This window comes from Daphnia carinata, chromosome 7, assembly GCF_022539665.2.
Source record: "Daphnia carinata strain CSIRO-1 chromosome 7, CSIRO_AGI_Dcar_HiC_V3, whole genome shotgun sequence".
Taxonomy (NCBI): Eukaryota; Metazoa; Arthropoda; class Branchiopoda; order Diplostraca; family Daphniidae; genus Daphnia; species Daphnia carinata.
Window position 1 is genome coordinate 3,132,005 of NC_081337.1, and position 20,025 is coordinate 3,152,029.

The 20,025-nt window shown below is 39.2% G+C and overlaps 7 protein-coding genes across 8 annotated transcripts; 4 read left to right on the forward strand and 3 right to left on the reverse strand.

The window, feature by feature from the left end:
* Positions 1-10: 10 nt before the first annotated feature.
* Positions 11-732, forward strand: LOC130695403 (DNA-directed RNA polymerase II subunit RPB9-like). The gene is made up of 4 exons (XM_057518553.2): positions 11-170; positions 241-295; positions 348-421; positions 483-732. The coding sequence occupies exons 1-4, from the start codon at positions 106-108 to the stop codon at positions 670-672; spliced, it is 384 nt and encodes a 127-aa protein (XP_057374536.1). The 5' UTR covers positions 11-105; the 3' UTR covers positions 673-732.
* LOC130695369 (uncharacterized) lies at positions 695-5,344 on the forward strand. Of its 2 annotated transcripts, XR_009002370.2 has the most exons (11): positions 695-806; positions 881-2,253; positions 2,341-2,353; positions 2,726-3,021; positions 3,080-3,285; positions 3,344-3,602; positions 3,665-3,773; positions 3,836-4,152; positions 4,227-4,513; positions 4,575-4,982; positions 5,050-5,344. XR_009002370.2 is itself a non-coding variant. In XM_057518501.2 (10 exons), exons 2-10 carry the CDS (start codon positions 2,185-2,187, stop codon positions 4,699-4,701), a joined length of 1,683 nt encoding a protein of 560 aa, XP_057374484.1. In that variant the 5' UTR covers positions 695-806; positions 881-2,184; the 3' UTR covers positions 4,702-5,344. The 2 variants fall into 2 exon arrangements, 1 of the variants encoding a protein (XP_057374484.1); XM_057518501.2 differs by having other exon boundaries at positions 4,575-5,344.
* A 2,485-nt stretch (positions 5,345-7,829) lies between these two features.
* Positions 7,830-9,417, reverse strand: LOC130695460 (glutamate receptor ionotropic, kainate glr-3-like). The gene is made up of 6 exons (XM_059496350.1): positions 9,073-9,417; positions 8,848-9,004; positions 8,553-8,782; positions 8,366-8,488; positions 8,143-8,291; positions 7,830-8,061 (listed from the first exon to the last, which is right to left on the reverse strand). The coding sequence occupies exons 1-6, from the start codon at positions 9,112-9,114 to the stop codon at positions 7,830-7,832; spliced, it is 933 nt and encodes a 310-aa protein (XP_059352333.1). The 5' UTR covers positions 9,115-9,417.
* Positions 9,418-10,199: 782 nt separating this feature from the next.
* On the reverse strand, positions 10,200-12,810 carry LOC130695407 (alpha-amylase A-like). The gene is made up of 12 exons (XM_057518558.2): positions 12,570-12,810; positions 12,458-12,465; positions 12,226-12,389; positions 11,977-12,157; positions 11,787-11,914; positions 11,456-11,709; positions 11,262-11,386; positions 11,096-11,185; positions 10,876-11,029; positions 10,692-10,807; positions 10,469-10,624; positions 10,200-10,398 (listed from the first exon to the last, which is right to left on the reverse strand). Exons 1-12 carry the CDS (start codon positions 12,751-12,753, stop codon positions 10,315-10,317), a joined length of 1,644 nt encoding a protein of 547 aa, XP_057374541.1. The 5' UTR covers positions 12,754-12,810; the 3' UTR covers positions 10,200-10,314.
* A 789-nt stretch (positions 12,811-13,599) lies between these two features.
* LOC130695405 (integrator complex subunit 11-like) lies at positions 13,600-16,240 on the forward strand. Its single transcript, XM_057518556.2, has 11 exons — positions 13,600-13,864; positions 13,939-14,121; positions 14,180-14,296; positions 14,357-14,455; positions 14,513-14,806; positions 14,861-15,079; positions 15,139-15,252; positions 15,316-15,633; positions 15,694-15,836; positions 15,900-16,026; positions 16,089-16,240. Exons 1-11 carry the CDS (start codon positions 13,739-13,741, stop codon positions 16,140-16,142), a joined length of 1,794 nt encoding a protein of 597 aa, XP_057374539.1. The 5' UTR covers positions 13,600-13,738; the 3' UTR covers positions 16,143-16,240.
* A 554-nt stretch (positions 16,241-16,794) lies between these two features.
* LOC130695390 (tRNA pseudouridine synthase-like 1) lies at positions 16,795-18,088 on the reverse strand. The gene is made up of 3 exons (XM_057518536.2): positions 17,957-18,088; positions 17,755-17,895; positions 16,795-17,686 (listed from the first exon to the last, which is right to left on the reverse strand). The coding sequence occupies exons 1-3, from the start codon at positions 18,001-18,003 to the stop codon at positions 16,939-16,941; spliced, it is 936 nt and encodes a 311-aa protein (XP_057374519.1). The 5' UTR covers positions 18,004-18,088; the 3' UTR covers positions 16,795-16,938.
* A 70-nt stretch (positions 18,089-18,158) lies between these two features.
* Positions 18,159-19,636, forward strand: LOC130695393 (succinate dehydrogenase [ubiquinone] iron-sulfur subunit, mitochondrial-like). Its single transcript, XM_057518539.2, has 6 exons — positions 18,159-18,331; positions 18,401-18,540; positions 18,603-18,746; positions 18,803-18,998; positions 19,059-19,160; positions 19,232-19,636. Exons 1-6 carry the CDS (start codon positions 18,329-18,331, stop codon positions 19,445-19,447), a joined length of 801 nt encoding a protein of 266 aa, XP_057374522.1. The 5' UTR covers positions 18,159-18,328; the 3' UTR covers positions 19,448-19,636.
* The last annotated feature ends 389 nt before the right edge of the window (positions 19,637-20,025 follow it).

Below are 20,025 nucleotides of genomic sequence, written 5' to 3' on the forward strand. Positions count from 1 at the left end.
AATTCGATAGCCAGAGGGCTCTCTAGTCGCATGGCGCTTGAAGCTCGATTTGATCGGCTGAAACTTCGGGAATCCTTACAGTTGGAAACAGTTTGTTTTTAAAAGATGTTTGCACAGAATAAAAGGGACGATGGGCCAGGTTTTGTAGGCATTCGGTTTTGTCCTAGCTGGTAAGACATATATCTAATCTAGCTGCATTAATGTTTGTGATCTAATACCGTGTTAATCCATTTCTGGCAGTAACAACATGTTGTACCCCAAGGAAGACAAGGAAAGCCGAGCACTACTGTACGCTGTAAGTGAATAACATTTCAGAATACTCCATTTACTAATGCTCAATTTCATAGTGTCGAAACTGTGACTTCAAAACACTAGCTGATAACCATTGTGTGTACGTCAACAAAATTATGCACGAAATTGAGTAAGCAATATCTTTTGGAAGTGATTTTTTTTCAGCATATTTTACACTCTCTTGTTTACAGTGAATTGACTCAGATTGTGGCTGATGTCATATCAGACCCTACTCTTCCGAGAACTGAGGATCACCCTTGTCCGAAATGCACTCACAGAGAGGCAGTGTTTTTCCAGTCCCAGTCCCGCCGTGCTGAAGAGGAAATGAGACTTTACTATGTCTGCACCAACTCAAACTGCACACATAGATGGACTGAATAACCATCTCTATTTCTACCCAGGGCTGTAAACTTTTTTAATGCAATTGAAACATGACTTGTACATGATGCAGTTTTTAATATTGTCTACCTTTTTTTGAATTTCTGTAGCAGAACTTCGTTTAAAGTTAGAGTCTGGTAAGATTTCCCTTTAAATAGTTAATTTTCCCTTTAAGCATTCAAATCAAGTATGTAATTATTATTTTTTTTAGGGGAAAGGGATAAACTAAGGAGTAGGCAGAAACGAAACAACAAATTTATTCAGTGTCTTAGGGCAATTGTGGCACAGATCGATGCTTGCATTCATCAAAGCAGCGTAGGTCTGTTAAATAATGCTTGGCGGAATTCAAGATCGCCCAGTATTGCGCCAAAAGTACCTTGCAATTCATCGCCTTGCGTATGGGAACCAACTGCGGACGAGTTGTGCCGTTGCAAATCAGGATTGCTCAGCACTTCTTCAAATGCATGAAGAAATTCGGAATCTTCAGGCTCATCGTTAACAGCTATAGGCGTATTAAGAACGACAAAGTGGCCAGATGGAGCATCATCAGAAACCAACGGATTCTCAGGTACGCAAACTTGCCAGCCCTCAGGTGAGTCTATGTTGTGGTAGAAAATTGAGAATGAGGTCTTACATGATGGGCATTCCAACTTGATCTTGCATCAGTCGAAAAGGCATTGGTAACAAAAGACATGCCCACAATCTGGTTGGGATTTGTTGGCATGCGGACCCAAACAAATCGCGCAGTAATCATCGTCATAGTTGGTTGCGATTCCTGTTCGAAACATGAAGCTCGATCGACCGTTATTCGCCATATCAAAGCAGAGTTAATGTGAAAAGTAATATTCCGACTATTAAGCGCGTATATCTAAGAGGAGCATCAGTAATTAACATTTCTTCGTTTCTAACAGAATTTTCTTGTAAAAATGTAAGTAGCACATTGCGTAATTTTGGGAAAATAGCAACGTGGCGCAAAAACCCATATGTTTCAGCACCTTTCGAAAAAAACACACTAGGCAAAAAAAAATATGTGGAAAGTCGAGGGGGGAAGTGGGTCAGGTCATAGATACTGCGCGTGTTAAGGTTATTGTCATCGTATTTCAATTTTTCTTATGTATTTTTCTTTGTAGAAATAGAAACAGTTGTGCAAATATAAGGGAACACTTTCGACTGGGGTTTTGAGATAAGAGTTTCCTGGAAGCCCAAACAAACGGAAAAGACAGGTCAGATCCTTTTCCATATAGATTTAGGTGCGCATTTTGGTTTGTTGGTGACGGCGACAGGCAGTGGTTACTTCGATTTTATTTGGCCGGTTTATTTACTTTTTTTTTTTCGGTTAAGCCTCGAGCGAAATGTTGCAAGCAACTCTCAGGTTGGCGCAGCGTGGCAATCATTTTTCTAGGTCGTTTTAACAGAGACAGTGTTATACAGTGGTGAACAGTTAACGGAAAGTAGCCTTTGGGTCAAGTGCTGTGCCCAACATTTGTGTCATGTCGCCATCAGTGAACTTTTAAAATGATCTTATCTTTCAGCCTCCTTGCCATTGTGTTTGGTTTCTGTGTTGTACCTCACGCCGCTGCTCAAGTAAATACTATTTATTAATTAATCATTTGCATTGCTCATTTGCAAGAAAAAACAGTTTTCTTAAATTTTAATACAAATTTTCTTTAGGAGCCCAACTCGAGTAAGTCGTCCGTTCTAAATTCACAAGAAGATGTCAAACGCATCTTCGAGTATTTAGCAAATTCAACCTAGATCTGTAAATGGAGCGACGGAACCGGTTTTTTACTAAATTATAACTGATATTTTTTTTAAGGGAAAAAAAACTCACATTTAGGTTAAAACTTGTTTACCGGTCGATACAGTATTGCCATTTATGGCTTGGCATTCGCACACAAATCTTTTTAAGCTGAAAGAAAAATAATGAAATAGTGTGTGACTCGATCAGATAAGTGACTAGGTGTAAACAAAAACTAGTATAGAAACACAGATAGAAAAACCTTGCAGCCTTCGTATTCATGCAGCAATCATTTTAATTGTTTTACTCATTTTACAGTAATTCCTTTAGATACCAAAGGGATTGTTCAAAATGGCTCGACGGCCTATTACAATCGTACGGCAGCTACACTGACGTTACGATTAAAAATGCTTATTCGTAAGCATAATAGCAAAACATATCAGCTATCGGAAATTCGTTATCGGATCGACTTGGCCTTAACTCGGGATGCTCAGTTACCGAATGATTCTCGGCAATCAAATTTTTGCGCAAATGCTTTAGCGAAATTTGCCGGAGCCTGCAAAGGACGTCATCTGTCTACCACGATTTACGCAAAACGTGCAGATGATTACGAGGTACGTAGTTAACAGAACACATCTGAACATCCTTAATTTACCATACGTTTATTGACAGGAGGATGTAACCGTTGTTTTCGATCACATTTACAGTGGTTGTTACAAGTTCAAAATCAAATGCTGTACCAAGCCCTGGTCATGTGAAGATTCTTGTGGAAAGAAAGACGGGAATTACGAGTACCATCTTGGTCAACTGGAGACGCATTTGCAGAACGTGAACGTCACGCGAATGAACATCAGCATGAGACTGGCTCAAATTGATAGGTAAGATTGATTTACTTATTTTTGAATTTGATGTTTTAACTGGTTATATTTTTCATAGGGGAGCAGAAGTGGAATTTAGCGTTAAATATTTCGAAGATTCTCGTAAGATACTCGAATTCAAAGAATTCGATGTCACCATCAGAGATTATAATACTAATAAGACCATAGTGAAAGCAACTACCACAAGCAAAGTGGTACGTTTTCCTAGCTGTAACGATATTAACGTCAATTGTAGCCAACTAAGAGGAATCCCATCATCTCATAAAAAAAAGATTAACAAGTGTTTATGCTTACCCGACGGAAACTACACAATGGAGGTAATGCTCTCTTATGCGATAAGCAAGCGGGAAACGAATAATTTAAATGCTTTGTTTTAAAGATTAACGTTGCCGATAGTCGCTGCAATAACCCGAAACAAGTTTGTGAAACCTACCTACATCCTTGCAAGCGATTCACCAACAGACCTACACAAGTGTTAATCTACACAGGTAAAGCACTTATCAAAAATTGAGACATATAAATATTTTATTTTCAAATCGCTATTCAACAGGTGGACCCAATATTATGCCACCTGAGCATATCTCTGTTTCTCATTTTTCTGGAATTAGTAGCTTTCTAGTGCTTCTGCTAGCCTTGCTGAGTATCATATCTCTCGTTATGCTTGTCTTCTTTAATCGAAACTGGTTTTCGTCTCGACGTAACGACCAGTGCGCCCATCATTCACAAAATGAACCAGAAGAAACGGTTTCATTCTCTTTAGCTGGAAGGCATGGCAAAGTGATGCTTGTTTACGACATGACCGACAACTCGATGAAAGAAATAGCTTCTTCTCTCCGAATGCAATTCATAGCCAGCGGCATTTCTACTGTAATGTTTACAAACAACCCGTTCCTTCACCATTTGTGACGTTAATTGTTTTTGTTTATTTGTATCCCGTAAAGGTTTACGATGCTGGTGACCCCGGGCAAGAAGAGGAGGTCGTCATCAGAGGAGAAATCCACTGGTTTAATAGCCTCCTCAACGACCCTGAAGTGAAAGTTGTGGTCATCCAGTCCAAGGGCGTAATTGACTGCTATAAAGAACTAAATCGCATTAGAAAGTCTGATAGTATTGCAGCACAGGACCTCCAGGGATTATTGAACCTACTTTTCGTGCTGAACCAACTTATTGCCATCGCCGCTTCTTCGATAAGTGAAGACAGCGTTTATGGCCGGATCTTTATAACCACGTACGTTGTTTCCCAATAGCCATTTACGATTTCGTATATCATTTTTTGTTTATATTTTCAGTTATGAAAATTTTGACTCCAGCACGGCCATTAATACCTTGACGCCTTATAGATGCTATAAATTGCCAGAACACTATCACATGCTGCTTAGCCAACTCGTCATTCATACTCAGAATGAAAGGCGATAAACCTTTGACCAGGGATGGGTAAAACCCAAATTATATATTATTTTTTTGCGCTGCCAATCAATTAATCAGTCGCCCTTACTAAAATGAAGACGCTCAGTATCAATCCCAGAATGATAAAATGTTTAAATACTTGTGGTGGTTCCCTATTAACTTAATATGTGTTAAGCTTTTTTCAAGTGTGTTCGCTTTTTGTGTTCATATTCACTCGTGAATCTCGAGTCAATCGACTAACAGGAAATGATAAGAAAACAGATAGTGCACTTCAAAATATCATGAATAAGGTCAGTATTTCAGAGAACGTTGCTAATAATCACGTATTGCGTAAATGTGTTGTTTATGTTACCGCAGTTGTTATTGACATTCAACGATTAACCGCCGACGATTAAATCAAGACGAACAGCAAACGACTACCACAACAAAAACCCCTAAACTTGATATCTCAAAAACTCGTATCCGGGATAAATTATTGGATTTTTGCCGACCACGCAATAATCCCACGTCAGCCGCCCATTAAAAATTACGCGGTGCCGCTCTGAATTTCTTCGCTTTTTTGTGACGATACAAGTCAGTTATAGTCCAACGTTCCTCATTACTGGACACGAAGATGAGTGTTACAGTGCAATCATTAAAAACTGTTTTTCCATTTTTGTTGCTCACCTTTTTAAACGGCTCTGTAGTTAATAGCTCCACTGCTCAAGTAGGTGATTTGTTTTAATAATTTATATCTTTCATCGGTATCAGTGCTTTTAATTCCTAGCCTTTGATCCGCTTGAATTCAACCGGGTATTACGATAACCAAACGGCCAGATTGATATGTGATTTGAATTTTCATATTGTTACTTCAACTATGCCAGCCATTATCCTTCGCGTCATATTGGAACTGCTAGATAATGACGAGAAAGAGAGCAACACCTCTTCTCTATTTACAGTCAGCTCAACTGAACGATTCCAATACATCGAAACCTTAAACTCGGATATCTTCACCAAGGTAATTTTACTAAAGTTTTCTCACTCTCATCAACTTATGCCGTTGGTACTAACTCTGACGTACAAGGAGAATGTGACAGTCTATTTCGATCATGTCTATACTGGACACTACAAACTAAAAGTGGAAAAATGTAGGAGTCGATATAGTTGTTCCCAAAAGATACACGAATCTGACCTGGGCTTTCTTCAAACAAACCTTAAGAACATTAATGTTGCAAAGATGAACATAAGTATTAGCACTACACCCACAGATATCGGGTACGACATGACTTCAAAAGCTGTTGTTCCTCAGTTTACGTGTACCTCGTCGATGTTTCCATTCCAGGGGAATCGATGTGGCATTCACTGTTCAATATTTTAATGATTCGAGGATGTTTTTACCGTTCGACGAGTTTCTGGTGACACTCATTCCATCTGATGGAACCCAACAAGCTTATTACAGAAAAGTGATTGGTGAAACCAAAGCAGAATTCCCCCCTTGCATCGCTTCGGCTAGCAACCTTACCACTGAAATGGACAGGGATGAGATTGGTTGTGCTAACTTCACAAATGGCCAGTACACTACGAGGGTATGGTAAGAACCAAATTGAAGGCAGAAATATTTGATCACTCGATTGCTCTATTGCAGATTGATCCAATCGACACGAGATGCAATTTCCCTGAACAAATTGTGGCTTCGATCAAACGACCTTGTCGACGGTACATCATCAGCAAAATTATTGTCAATCCACGTAAGTGTTTATAGGTTTTCCACCGATAATTATTCATTTATAGCAAAAAAGATTGCCAAATGCTCAATCTTGTTATCCTTTTGTATAAAACAGTTCGCGTTCGAAGGGATGAAGACACGTTGGAGGATCGTGTTGTGAATTTGACGTGTAAATTTCCACCTTTTGGCCCCCCATTGGATAGTGTTCTGAATGGAGAACTGGAAGCTCAGAACTGTTCCAGAATTTGTAGATTCTTGAAATTTATTCTCAGCATTTTCTAGATTACGAAATTAAGTCAAATGTTGTCTTGTGGCCCAATGGATAAGGCGCTTGCTTACGGAGCAAGAAATTCCATGTTCGATACCTGGCAGGACCGTTGAAGAAAGTAGTTTTAGTTAGAAATCGAACTGTATTAATTTTTTATAAATATAATGTTTTAATCTCAATAAATCTCGAAAATTTTATGATTCGAGCTGAGGTATTCTGATGTTTACTGAGATAATTTAAAGGATATTAAAAGTAATAACTGGATATCTAACAATGCAAGAGATCAAAAAGTTAGTAGGATCATGATACTTTTATATTGTTGACAGCGTATGTACAGGTATATTGCCGTAAATAAAGGAATGACACGTACAGCTATCGTTAAATGCGATAAGGCTTAAGGAAATATACGAGGTTCAAACCTTTGAGTATAAGCTGATTCAGCAAAACGTAAAGGGCTGGATCAAATCATCTAGTGTTTTGTAAATCAAATATAACTGTTGTGCTGTGGCTCAATGGATAAGGCGCTTGCCTATGGAGCAAGAGATTCAAGGTTCGATCCCCAGCAGGATCGAATATTATTTTAATTTTGGGAATATTTAAGTCACTGGACCTTTCCATGTTCTACTGTGGTCAACGTGGAAGAATCAAGCAGCCGAAATCTGTCATATCGTAAGAAATCGTTGAAATCTTGCAAGTTCTTTCGTGCCCTCATGTTCAAAGTCGTGTTAGATAGTTTTGGCTTCATAAAGCAATAATTAAAGATGCAATTGAAAGGCACAACATGTTTCTTTTGGGTAGATATTGTGATTGCATAATGGTTCAGACAGTTTTACTTGGAATCGTGCTAGCCCTGGTTTGTCTCGTTTGTTCTTTCCTCGCATAATTTACCATATTCAAGTTTATTTCAAGTCAACTATTCCATCTTCAGGAAACATCTACTACATAATGGTATTATTTGGAATTTCTTTGAGACAGATGTAGCTGTGTAAACAGCCATATCGTGCAATCTTTGAAAACAATCACAACAGTTGTATGACCATTGTTACTCCGTGAATGAAGCAATTCATACAAATTTAAGTTGCTGTGAACGGTGGGGGTTAAGGAGCTGTAACAAACTAAGTAAGTTTAATATTTGTTTAATAAATCTTTTCTTGCAGTGAGACGTCACTGACGTTTGCGATTGCAGCGTCGACATTGTTCGGCCAAAAAGACGATAAAAGATATTGAAATTCCTATTCCAAGAATGAAAAAGGCGGTGACCAAATCTTGACGTAGATTCAAGCTACGTAACACCTTCGATTTCTTTTTCGATTGCGCCTGGCAAACTGGAGATCCTCTGCCTGCCTGTTTCTGACGCCAATAGTCAACAAGACCCGTTTGGTGCAAATCCAGCAATCTACATGAGAACAATTTTTAAATCTTATATAAATCAAGGTAAGGGGTAATTAGTATTCCAAGTGCCAAGTATATTTATTACCCTTGATTAATAACGTCTCGGTAATTGTTATCTTTTTTAATAAGCAAACCATTAAACCCATAGCCTTTAATGGGTTTTCCTATATGGACCCTACACTTTCCGGTTTCTTGGAAATCTTTACCGATTCGGTAATTGAAATAGTTCACGAACTGTACAAACAAGAAAAGATAAAAAGTAATGCTTTAAAAATTGTACGTGCTGTGCAGAGAAGTTAGCAAATCACATCGTTGAAGGCGCAACAGCCTGACGCAACTTTGCGGAATCCAGTTTCATTATCAGGAATAAAATTTTCGGGATGACGACGAAATATATCGCCCATTTTCTTCAGCGGCCCACTAGTGGCACCCTGCTCTCAAGCGAAACGATTAGTTTAGTATCTGAATTTCAATTTATCTTTTCAAGTCATTAACCAGGATAAGCTCGCGACCAAAACTGTCGTCTATTACAAGGTAAGAGAGGACCCCTTCTTCCACAACTTGTATAGAACCATCAGGTGGTGTGCTCATCTTACGAGCTGTAATGTGTGACGTGAGCGTACTGCAGTACACGTTCACCATAACAAAGGCAAAGAGGCACCATACACCAGCCGTCAAACGAAAAGGCAATTTCGATTGGAATTTGAGAAAAGCAAACACCGAGCCTTTTAAATACACATCGATAGATAGTGACCGAAATTTTGTGAAGGTAAGGGAAAAATATTCATACCTTGATTTGTTAATATAGCCACCGTATAGAAGACATAATTACCAATACGAGAAAACATTAACCTCTTGTACGAAAAAAACCGATCATCATTGGATGGAGAAGATGCTGCAAAACAGATGGCTGCTAACAGCAAGCAGATAAGTATCATTAACCATACCTTTTTCAGACACAAAAATTTCTATTAGATACATATGTATATATTGTTGGCGCGTATTGTAAACGAACCATGGGTTGAAAAGGTTTAATGGATGACAGAACGGAACTCATTTCTGTTAAGGCTGGCGTAAGAAGAGCGCTAGGCTCGTCGTCGACAACTCCTACCGAGTGAAAGACTTGATTCCGTGAAAACGATATCAAGACAGGTGGTCCCAACACGTCAAAATCCTTATTAACGTCAAGTGATACTTACATACTCTGAATGTCTGTCAGTAGGAAAATATGCAACAGTAAATTAGTAAATCTATTTTACTCCACGAAGAAGACGCCCAGAGGCCCCGCTCCATGATCCACTGCCATTCAGCATTTGGGGCCTACCAAGAACATCGTCAACGACAACAATTTCATACCTTTAATAAAGGTAAATGAATAATGTTATCAAAAGAGATGGTTATAGCCAAGACGGAGTATTTGATATGACTTAAAGTTTAGATGCCATGAGAGCCATTCGATTATATCTATCCAAATCCCATCGTAGAGATTATCGCCCACAACCGTTGAGTTTTTCCTCATAAACCTTGGTGGTTTCTATTAAAATTTGGTGAGTTAAAATAACAAACGTACTCAGATAACGGGGTACAAAACAAAAAAATTACGTAGAGGAAGAAAAATACCTCGAGCATTCCAAATTTCAAGAATGGCTGATGTGCGTTCACCAGCAGCAGTACGTTGAAAAAGTGGAAAATTTGCATCATCAGTGTTGATCTCTATCAAGAATAATTGTCAAATGCAATAGCTCTATGCAGTGCGTTTGACTGTTTCACGACGGTCCAGCTATTTATGTAAGGACTGTTGCTACTGTCTGGGCCTTTAAAGCCCATTAAGTCATTTAGAGATTCATCGACAAAACATTACGTCAGCTTGAATTCCTCTAGGTGCAAGTGGATCCATTTAGTTGCTATTTGAAAGATCAGATTAGCTTATTAGGCAATTGCCATAGTGACGGCTATGTTGTTAAGTTTGGATGGATATAAAAAACAGTTATGACCGACAGCTCCATCGACCTTTGACAAGAACCTGCCAAACATGTCGATTTGATTGCGTGATTTGATTCCACAAAATTACTGCGAGTTTAGTTGGATACAAATGTCTAGGATGATTTTGAATTTAAAAAAATGCGCTGTACTTGCATAGCGTTGAATTTCTGCTTCATTTCTGTGTATTTCAAAATCTACTATTGGGCTGAATTGCAATACTTGTTAAACGGGAAAAAAAGCAGACAATGAAATTTAAGATAATTCATTTTCGTTTTTAGACTTTGCGGCATGAAGGTGAAGGTGTCGTGACTCCAGGGCTGGCTGTGGTGGTTGCTTGGTTACCTGATCCTACCGCAGACTATGTAAACAGAAACAAAGCAATTTCATCGTTTACTTGATCTACTGATGATATGCGAATGAATAATAACCTGAATATGGAAAGCAATGACGCCGTCATCTTCGGCGTTTGACAGACTGATAAAGGCCTTGCCGTCTGAACCAACCGTGATGGACTTGCCAGTACATTGGTTATTCACGAGATCACCAGAGATGACGTCGCAGTACGTCCCAGACGGAAGACATGTCTGCCAAAAATAGTTTCAGCCATCACAGTTTGAATTTGTGGCAGTACCTTGAACGAAGATTATATACCTGCAAACTTTGTTGAAGCGGGTAATTATCGTTGTTGATGGCGATAAATCCTTTACCGCCACGGCAGAAAGCGATCTGGTTGCTGCCATTGTCCCACCAATCGTTCATTGTTGTTCCTTAACCCATATGATTAATTCATGCAAGGTTATTGATTTTAATTCAATGGGTAAGTGCCTGCTTTTACCATGAACAACGTTACGAAATTTAACCATGTTGTAGATCTGCCTCCACCTGTGCTCGCAAACCCATCCGTTGCCGCAACTTCCATCGGCGTTGATCGTCGGTGTAATGATATTCCAGTTCGAATCTGAAGGTGGTCCGACCCAATCGTTTTTATCCTACGATTCACATAAAGAAAAATCAGGAAAACGAAGAATATGGGGAGAGTGAAATGCAATAATTACCTGCCCGTTGACGATGTTTTGCTCCCAATAGTAGCTGGACATGACGCGAGTAAAACCGTATGGCCAGGCCAACATGTAAGCAACAGCCATCTGGACATTGGATTTCAATTTTCGAAGGTAACGTAATTTGTTTCAGTCTCTTAAAATCAATTTATCGCATACGGACCTTGTAAAGTTTAGGTACGCGAAATGTAAGAATCATGTCGCCGCCAGCACCGTGGCCTCGTTGGTTGTCGTGATTGTCAATAAAGACTAATGCATTGCCTGACGCTAACATTCCCCATCCCTCACCTTTAAATAACAATTTTTATTTTATTAGCATTTGCAGAAAATTTCAATAATTTGCTACCACCGTCATACCAAAGTTTTTGAGGTATTTCAGTTGGTTACGTCCCCGGAAAGCTTCGCCGAGAAATTTGCCATATTTGAACTCAGTGACGCGACCAATGCCGACATATTCAGCGCCGGTGATTGGCTCACCACCGAGATCGATGACTTCTTGATAGATGAAAGGCCGTGCCCCAGATGGAAAACCTTTGTCGGTAGGTAAATTATTTAATCGATCGGCAATAACTTTTAAATCACCCGGCCACATGTGTTTGCTAGCATCGAATCTAAGGCACGTGTCCACCAACAATGCAAACTGTAAGGTATGTCGTGTTTTGTTATGTGGGTTATTTTTTAAAGGTACCTGAATCCCGCAACGCCGTAACTGATCAACCGATTCAACAACTCAACTATTTTCCCGCGAACGTATTCCGATCCCTGGTTCAAATCTTTCAAGCCAACCAGTTGACAGTTGCGTACCTGATTTGCGTCCTGTTCATAGTTTTGGGTAAGAAAAGGTTTTTACGTCATGTTTTGGAAATCGAATGTCTTACTCCGTAGTTTTCAATGTTTCCGGAAGAAGTGGAACATTTGTCACGACCGTTGAAATCGTAAGTCGAGTATGGGACGGCAGGATAGTCCTTAGAGCCAGTGTTGAAACTAGAACCTCCAGTCGCGGGAGTTCCCGACGGCCAGTCTCCGGTCATGTGATTCAAAACCATGTCACAGTAAATCCTTGGTAAAGAATTTTTCTCTTGGTTTAATCAAAACGTGTCAAAATCTGAGAAAAGGGTTGATTATACCTAACGCCGACGGCGTTGCAACGGTTAACCATATCCTGAAATTGTTGTTCGGTGCCGCTACGGGTGTTCAGCTTGTAAGAGACGGGCTGATAGCGTTCCCACCAAGGACGTTTGACACCGGGAGTCGGTTCCCACGCAACTACGTTCTCTGTTGGAGGCGATACCTTTTTCCCGATTCACGAAAATTTTGTAAATCCTTTATATTCTAATTCTTATACATTCAAATTCGTACCTGGACACCTGTAAAAAAATGAACCAAAATTAATTTTTGCTATTTATTTAAATAGTACACGGTTGATTTACAACAGGAAAATCCAAGAGAAGGAGACGTGATTCGTACTAACCTGCGAATCCCATTTTGCTGAGAAAGCGTTCACACTCATCGGCAATATCATTCCACTTCCATTCGAAGAGGTGGACCATGATTTGACGATCGGATAGATTGTTTGGATCATGTTGGGCTTGAGACAATCTGAAACAGCCACAAATAAGCAAAAGAAGCGGAACGGCTAGTACCGAACACTTCATCGTCGAAACGGTGCAAGTCTTTCGTACGCAGCTAACAGCTTCGTTCTCCCGGGAAAATGGTTTAGCTGAACATTTATATGCGACATTTCCCTATTCCTTATTTTTCTTGTTTATTGATGAATACACTTACATAAGGTGCGATGTGGTGTCCATGAGAATGGCAACACCTGTTGATTTACTTGCTTAATATGGCGATAAAGCCATATCATTTATGGAATATGCCAGCTGGTGATGAGAAAACTACCAGCTGATGAGTGATAGTTTTAAGGACATTACCGGTTAAGTAAATAAGGTTAGACCTTTGGAACAAATTTATTGAATTACGCAACCTTTTGGCGCACTATGATTCGGTCGGAGAGAACGAGAACGCGACGACGCAAATTGCGATATCTTGGCTTCACGCATCATAGTTCTTGTTTGTCCTCTTGCTTGCCTGTTTGAGTTATGTAACCCATTAGTTAAAAACGCAACTAAAAAATACTTTAAAAGTACGGAAAATTATTGTTGCTTGTCAAAATCTTCGGTTTACGCTGCATTGGTTGTAATGTCAACGTAATGCCACAAAAAGGTAACGCAAAAGGAAAACGAAATACGTAAGCATTTTTATCAACAGGGTAAAAACAACTGTACGATCAAGCAGATGTGGTAGATTTAAAAAAAACTATCTTTCATGCTTTCAGCAGTCATAAATTACATGGTTTAACTACTCCACCTTAAAACCCCTTCGAGGAAGCCACGCCCCACGTTCCTATTTCCAGTGTTTTCGTCTGCTTTTTGGTGCGAAAGTATTAAAAATACTATGGCAACGCAGCTTCCCGGCAATTTGTTTATTTCCAATATTTTTTGTTCTGAAAAAGTTCTATCACTCCATTACACTTGGCTAGGGTTTGTTTGTAAAGCATCGTATAGTGTTTTAAAAGCACTGCTTGAATAGAAAAACAAAAGTTTCATATGAGTGGCTGAATCGGATTATCCAAGTCCAAGTATGACAGATATCAAAGTTACACCTTTGGGTGCTGGCCAAGATGTGGGCAGAAGCTGTATTTTGCTTCAAATGGGGGGAAAGAATATAATGCTGGACTGTGGCATGCACATGGGGTATAATGACGAGGTAAATATGGCACTTTATCGTAATTCTTATAATTATTGAAATCTTGTCTTACAATTACAAAATTTTCATTTTAGAGACGATTCCCAGATTTCTCTTACATAGCAGAAGGAAATTTAACCGAGTCCCTGGATTGTGTCATCATATCTCATTTTCATCTCGACCATTGTGGAGCTTTGCCTTTTATGACAGAAATGGTTGGATATAATGGGCCAATTTACATGACACATCCAACAAAAGCTATTGCTCCAATTCTGTTGGTAGGAAGCATTTTACTTTTTATAGCTATAAAGCGATACATTTTCTATACTGAAATAGGAGGACATGAGAAAAGTGGCTGTTGAAAGAAAGGGTGAAACAAACTTCTTCACTTCAGCTCATATTAAAGATTGCATGAAGAAAGTAATTGCTGTCACTTTGCACCAAACTGTCCAGGTAAAATAGCTCTTGTGCCAGTATGATTCTTCATGATGTCAATATATTTTTTCACAACAGGTTGATTCGGAAATTGAAATTAAAGCATACTATGCTGGGCATGTATTGGGTGCAGCCATGTTTCATGTTAAAGTGGGAAACCAATCAGTGGTGTACACAGTAAGTTTATTAAAACTTTTATGCAATAAAAAGATATTTTAGCATATTGATTCTCAGGGTGACTACAACATGACACCAGATCGTCACCTGGGTGCCGCCTGGATCGACAAGTGTCGACCAAATATCCTCATCTCAGAATCTACATATGCTACAACCATCCGTGATTCGAAACGCTGCCGAGAGCGCGACTTTTTGAAAAAAGTGCATGATTGTGTTGACCGAGGAGGCAAAGTGCTCATTCCCGTATTTGCTCTTGGTCGAGCTCAAGAGCTTTGTATTCTACTGGAAACGTATTGGGAAAGAATGAACCTAAAAGCGCCCATCTACTTTGCCATAGGGCTTACCGAAAAGGTAAGTTTGCACACATATCTAGTTTGCCAATACTGTAATAGTTTTTGTTATTAGGCAAATAATTACTACAAAATGTTCATCACATGGACAAATCAAAAGATTCGCAAAACCTTCGTTCAAAGAAACATGTTTGAGTTCAAACACATCAGGCCTTTCGACAAAAGCTACGCCGACACGCCTGGCCCAATGGTTGTCTTTGCCACTCCTGGAATGCTCCACGCCGGACTTTCACTGCAGCTTTTCAAGAAATGGGCTCCCAACGAAAACAACATGGTCTGTATAATTCTTCGACTTTTTCTCAGATACTTCAATTACCTAATGTGTTAATATAGTTAATCATGCCCGGATATTGCGTTTCTGGAACGGTTGGAGCCAAGGTATTAAGTGGCGCTAAAAAAGTAGAAACTGAAAACAGACAAGTTATTGAAGTAAAAATGTCCGTCCAAGTGAGTAACTGTTGCATTCATTATATTATTTTGATGTAAAAACAAACTAATTGATTGTTTTAGTACATGTCATTTAGTGCACATGCCGACGCCAAAGGTATCATGCAGCTGATTCAGTATTGCGAGCCTCAAAATGTACTTCTTGTTCACGGAGAGGGCGTAAAAATGGAATTCCTTAAGCAGAAGATTCAGCAAGAATACGGCATCGACTGTTACATGCCAGCTAACGGCGAATCAGCTTACATTCCATGCAAACCTGTTGTACCTGTGGACGTATCTCTTTCACTGCTGAAAAAAGAAATTGCTCTATATGATACGATTGGAGCGCCGGATCCCAAACGACCTTGCCGAATGCATGGTGTTCTCGTCATGAAAGATAATGTTAGTGAAAGTGATGGGCCCCATATTTTATATTTTCTGATTACCTTTATTTTATTCTAGGTTCTAAGGCTGATGGAACCGGAAAAGGCATTCGGTGAATTAGGGCTAAATCGACATGCCATTCGATTCACTTCCTGTCTACAATTACGACTTCCTGGGTCGGCTACTAAAGCAATGGATCAGATACAGCTTATTTTAAATTCGTAAAACTTGAATGCTTAATTTTGCTCAACTTAGAAATCCGCAAAATTTTCATTCTTTCTTAGGCAAAATACGAATTACCCAGTTAAGCCATCTGAAGAGGGTGTGTTGAATTTGGAGTCAGTCAGCATAAAAATGGAATCTACCGATAAAGAGGATCGTAAATCTATGATGATGTCTTGGGCATTGCAGGTGAGTTGCAATTACATAGCATTATAACGGAATTGTGACTGTCATCTCTTTATTGTCCATAGGATGAGGATTTAGCCACGTGGATTATGTCTTCACTACGACAAGTAATCGTGTGATGAACTCTTGAAAAACACGAGATGTGATTATGTATAACTGAAAATGATACTTGTGCCCCCATTTCCTTGAAGGGTTCAAAACATAGGAAATCAATTTCTATTACTGCTTTTATGGTTTGGCTCACCAATAGGTATGGATTTCTCTATTTTATTTTTTTTTTTTCTCGCCATTTCACGGCGGTACAAGAATGATAGGAACTGAATGCTGCAGGCACTTGTATTTTCAAAGCAAAAGTTTTTACGTTAACCGATTGGTGGTGAACTAGGATCAGCTTTCTCGGCTATATTAATTTCGTACTTCTGTAGCTGTTGTAGAAATCCAACGTTAGGATTGGCTTTTGGTCTGGCAGCTTTCACTTGCCGTAAAGCCTCATTTAAACTCTTTTTTCGGCGGCACATTAAATAGGCAACTACAATTGAAGCAGAACGTGAAATACCAGCATTGCAATGGACGAGGATACATCCAGTTTTCAGTGCATCATCCATGAATTCAAAACACGGGGGAAAATGGTGACATAGACGTTCTTCGGGCAAATCCAAGATGTAGACGTCAAGATAGTGAAGTCCGGATAACTTCTGAGATGGGCAACCTGCCACATTCAGTACATGGGTGATACCATGCTTTTGAATCAACTCTGAGTCATTTGCAACGTCTTGAGAAGCGATGTAAATGCCGTGTTCCACCTGTCCAAGCTGCAAGTCAGGTGTGTTGTCGACAACAAAACCATAACTTTTTCCACTTTCGATCGTCATCCCGTCTCCTTCATGAAACACTCGCCCGTTTGGCAATGTTACTCTAGTTGTCACTCGGCGCAAATTCTTTCCCTTGATTTTCAACAGGTCTCTGAGGTTGCTCATCCTGAGGAATCTTATAGTCAACGTTGAGAAGGTAAAGTCCGTAAGGCGGAGCAGTTATTGCTCTCGGATTCCACTCTCCTGGCTGCTCAAATAGTTGTCTCACTTGATCCAAATCCATACGACCTTGCGCTAGCGCTAAAACAACTGACACCATCCGCCGCACTTGTTTGTACATAAAGGACCTAGCCTTGACGTGAAAATCGTAAAACTCAATATTAGAATACAAAGGATCGTAAACAGGATCAAAGAGCGGCCTTCCAGGTTTAATGTAAAAATGATCTAAAGTACGAATGGTTGGGTATCCTGACGGTTGCTGTTTGAAATGATGGCAGAATGATGCAAAATCTTTTGTTCCTTCAAATAATTGGCAGGCTTTAACAGCTTTGTCCAAGCAAAATGGTTTTGGGATGAAATAGCACTTTTTCCACTCAACAATTGGATATGCTTTCACATCTTTATCTGTGACAGCTATTCTGTAAAGGTAGTGCCTGTAAAAACTTGAATATCTTGAATGGAATGTAGAAGGCACAGCTTCCACATTACTCACTGAAAGACTGATATCAGATTTTTCACAGTATGTGTTTAGAATCTTCATAAGTCTATGTGGTGAGAGGGCACTACCGTCTTTCTGAAGTGTTAGATCGAAATGAGCTACATTACAAAAAGAATGCACTCCTCGATCTGTTCTGAAAATGCATGAAAGTATCAGCAGTTATGGCTTTTTATATTTTATTAGAATCCCAATATATTATACCGGCTCGAAAACTGGATGTTAGCTTCAGAGGCTTTCTCGTATTGACGGAGCCTTAATAACGCTTTCTCAAAGATTGTCTGAATTGAAGCCCGGCAGGGAAATTCTTCATTGAATATTTCTCCAGGTTGCTTCTGTAACCCCCTTAAAAGTATTATGAAATTATTGGAGTTTGTAAAATAATACAAATAACAGTAGCTTAAACCGAAATCGTATTCCCGAATACGCGAACTTTATGAGATAACGCTGCATGAGCTCGATATATTTCTTTGAAATTTAAATGCAATAATATAATGCACTGCTTATATTATTTACTTTCAAAAGCAGACAGGATTCTTCACCCTCGCATAGTTGCCAGACAGCAATCATTTGGTTAGGAAATATGACAACACCGAAACGTCCAAAAAAGCAAGAAACTGGAAATCCGACGACTAAATCCCTTGAGCTAATTCTCAATCATCTGGTTGTTTGCTGCTACTCGATAACATTGTTATTACTTGTGTCGTAACATATTCCATTTTAGGTTTGTAAACATGGATAATATACCAGTAGGGCTGTTGTGCTGTCTCGCCAATACATGGTAATGTACAAATTTTATACCTATTATCCTGAATTTGCTATATCGTACTTACAGTTACTTTACGTTTAGCAATTACGTAACTTAGCTACCGTTGCCGCAGCAAAGCCAGCCGTTGCACCCAGAATCAAGAAGTTTGCAGTGTATCGATGGAACCCTGACGTCTCCGGAGACAAACCACATCTACAGACCTATGAAGTTGATTTGAACACGTAATAGTTTACATTAAAGGTGACTTGAAAATAGTTACCTATTGTGTTTCCGTTTTATTTAGATGTGGACCTATGGTTCTTGATGCTTTGATTAAAATCAAGAGTGAAATGGACCCTACTCTAACATTCAGGAGGTCATGCAGAGAAGGTATCTGTGGCTCTTGTGCCATGAACATTGGTGGTTGCAATTCTCTTGCTTGCATTAGGTAATTGTGAACTAAGCTTCCCATCTTCTTTGCTTTAAATTATGTGTATTCCCCAGTAAAATTGACACTAATTTGGAAAAACCGGTGAAGATCCATCCACTTCCTCACATGTATGTTGTGAAGGATCTTGTACCAGACATGAGTAACTTCTATGCTCAGTACAAATCAATTCAGCCTTGGCTACAACGCAAAGATGAATCTAAGATGGGACAGAAGCAGTATTTGCAAAGCGTAGAAGATCGTCAGAAACTGGTATTTAAAGACTATTACCTTCATAAGTTCATTGTTATCCCTTCTTTTTACTATTTAAAGGATGGTCTCTATGAATGCATTCTGTGTGCGTGCTGCAGCACATCGTGCCCGTCGTATTGGTGGAATTCTGACAAGTACCTTGGTCCAGCGGTACTTATGCAGGTTTGCAGCTACCTTTCTGATAATTAACAGAATGTTGAAAGCTTTTTTTATTTAAATTTTTTTTATACTAGGCTTATCGCTGGATGATTGATTCTCGTGACGAAGCCACCAAAGATCGTCTTGATCGACTTAGGGATCCGTTTTCGGTCTTCCGCTGCCACACTATTATGAATTGTACTAAGGCATGTCCGAAAGGCCTAAATCCAGGTAAAGCTATTGCCGAAATTAAAAAGCTGCTGTCCGGTTTCACTAAAAAAGAAGAACCGAAACTGAACCCCGTTGCTTAGAAACGTTGTGGCACGAATTGTCTTATATGAGAAGGAGCTAGCTTAAGTCACATTACGCGTTTTTACTTCATCAAACAGATAACGCGGGTTTCCCTTCTCTTGTAGTTATGAACGAGATATAATATAATGTTTTTGGATTCACCTTGAGTCTGCCAACAAAAAAATAAAGTGCTTTCCTATCCTTTTTTATTTGCTGGTCGAAATTGTGTAATGCAATACCAGATATCATTAGTTGCACGTTTAAGTGCAATTCTCAACTTGCAAATGCAAATTCACCTTTCATTTAAAGACAAAAATTCAAAATCTTTCTATTGCTATGTGCAACGATGGAAAGGGAAAAAAAATCGGCTGCCATACAATGGAAACATTATTTCAGACCCGCATCTATTTTCTTCTGGCCATCGAAAAATTTATATTTCATCCTGTCCTGAAGCGTAAAACCTAATGCATTTGACCGATAGAATAGGTACGTTCCTTCTTAGCTTTATAAAATACGCAGAGCCGTTTTATGAAGAGGTAAGTTAAAACGTTCACTTTCCATCAATCCAGAATGTGGTATTGTGCAATTCCTTAAGTTG

What these genes read in the sequence shown, in the direction of transcription:
- LOC130695403 (XM_057518553.2), top strand. Translation starts at nt 106, where the DNA reads ATGTTTGCACAGAATAAAAGGGACGATGGGCCAGGTTTTGTAGGCATT. An exon ending in ATTCGGTTTTGTCCTAGCTG is followed by an intron (nt 171 to 240) that starts GTAAGACATATA and finishes CATTTCTGGCAG; the next exon opens with TAACAACATGTTGTACCCCA. An exon ending in GCCGAGCACTACTGTACGCT is followed by an intron (nt 296 to 347) that starts GTAAGTGAATAA and finishes TCAATTTCATAG; the next exon opens with TGTCGAAACTGTGACTTCAA.
- LOC130695369 (XM_057518501.2), top strand. Translation starts at nt 2,185, where the DNA reads ATGATCTTATCTTTCAGCCTCCTTGCCATTGTGTTTGGTTTCTGTGTT. An exon ending in AGACTGGCTCAAATTGATAG is followed by an intron (nt 3,286 to 3,343) that starts GTAAGATTGATT and finishes TATTTTTCATAG; the next exon opens with GGGAGCAGAAGTGGAATTTA. An exon ending in GGCCGGATCTTTATAACCAC is followed by an intron (nt 4,514 to 4,574) that starts GTACGTTGTTTC and finishes TTATATTTTCAG; the next exon opens with TTATGAAAATTTTGACTCCA.
- LOC130695460 (XM_059496350.1), bottom strand. Translation starts at nt 9,114, where the DNA reads ATGAGTTCCGTTCTGTCATCCATTAAACCTTTTCAACCCATG. An exon ending in GGCTATATTAACAAATCAAG is followed by an intron (nt 8,783 to 8,847) that starts GTATGAATATTT and finishes TGTATTTAAAAG; the next exon opens with GCTCGGTGTTTGCTTTTCTC. An exon ending in TTGGTCGCGAGCTTATCCTG is followed by an intron (nt 8,489 to 8,552) that starts GTTAATGACTTG and finishes GCTTGAGAGCAG; the next exon opens with GGTGCCACTAGTGGGCCGCT.
- LOC130695407 (XM_057518558.2), bottom strand. Translation starts at nt 12,753, where the DNA reads ATGAAGTGTTCGGTACTAGCCGTTCCGCTTCTTTTGCTTATTTGTGGC. An exon ending in TGCAACGCCGTCGGCGTTAG is followed by an intron (nt 12,158 to 12,225) that starts GTATAATCAACC and finishes TTCTTTACCAAG; the next exon opens with GATTTACTGTGACATGGTTT. An exon ending in TCATTGCTTTCCATATTCAG is followed by an intron (nt 10,399 to 10,468) that starts GTTATTATTCAT and finishes CTGTTTACATAG; the next exon opens with TCTGCGGTAGGATCAGGTAA.
- LOC130695405 (XM_057518556.2), top strand. Translation starts at nt 13,739, where the DNA reads ATGACAGATATCAAAGTTACACCTTTGGGTGCTGGCCAAGATGTGGGC. An exon ending in ACATGGGGTATAATGACGAG is followed by an intron (nt 13,865 to 13,938) that starts GTAAATATGGCA and finishes TTTTCATTTTAG; the next exon opens with AGACGATTCCCAGATTTCTC. An exon ending in TTCTCGTCATGAAAGATAAT is followed by an intron (nt 15,634 to 15,693) that starts GTTAGTGAAAGT and finishes ATTTTATTCTAG; the next exon opens with GTTCTAAGGCTGATGGAACC.
- LOC130695390 (XM_057518536.2), bottom strand. Translation starts at nt 18,003, where the DNA reads ATGCAGCGTTATCTCATAAAGTTCGCGTATTCGGGAATACGATTTCG. An exon ending in TATTCGGGAATACGATTTCG is followed by an intron (nt 17,896 to 17,956) that starts GTTTAAGCTACT and finishes AATACTTTTAAG; the next exon opens with GGGGTTACAGAAGCAACCTG. An exon ending in AACATCCAGTTTTCGAGCCG is followed by an intron (nt 17,687 to 17,754) that starts GTATAATATATT and finishes ATGCATTTTCAG; the next exon opens with AACAGATCGAGGAGTGCATT.
- LOC130695393 (XM_057518539.2), top strand. An exon ending in TATGAAGTTGATTTGAACAC is followed by an intron (nt 18,541 to 18,602) that starts GTAATAGTTTAC and finishes CGTTTTATTTAG; the next exon opens with ATGTGGACCTATGGTTCTTG. An exon ending in TAGAAGATCGTCAGAAACTG is followed by an intron (nt 18,999 to 19,058) that starts GTATTTAAAGAC and finishes TACTATTTAAAG; the next exon opens with GATGGTCTCTATGAATGCAT.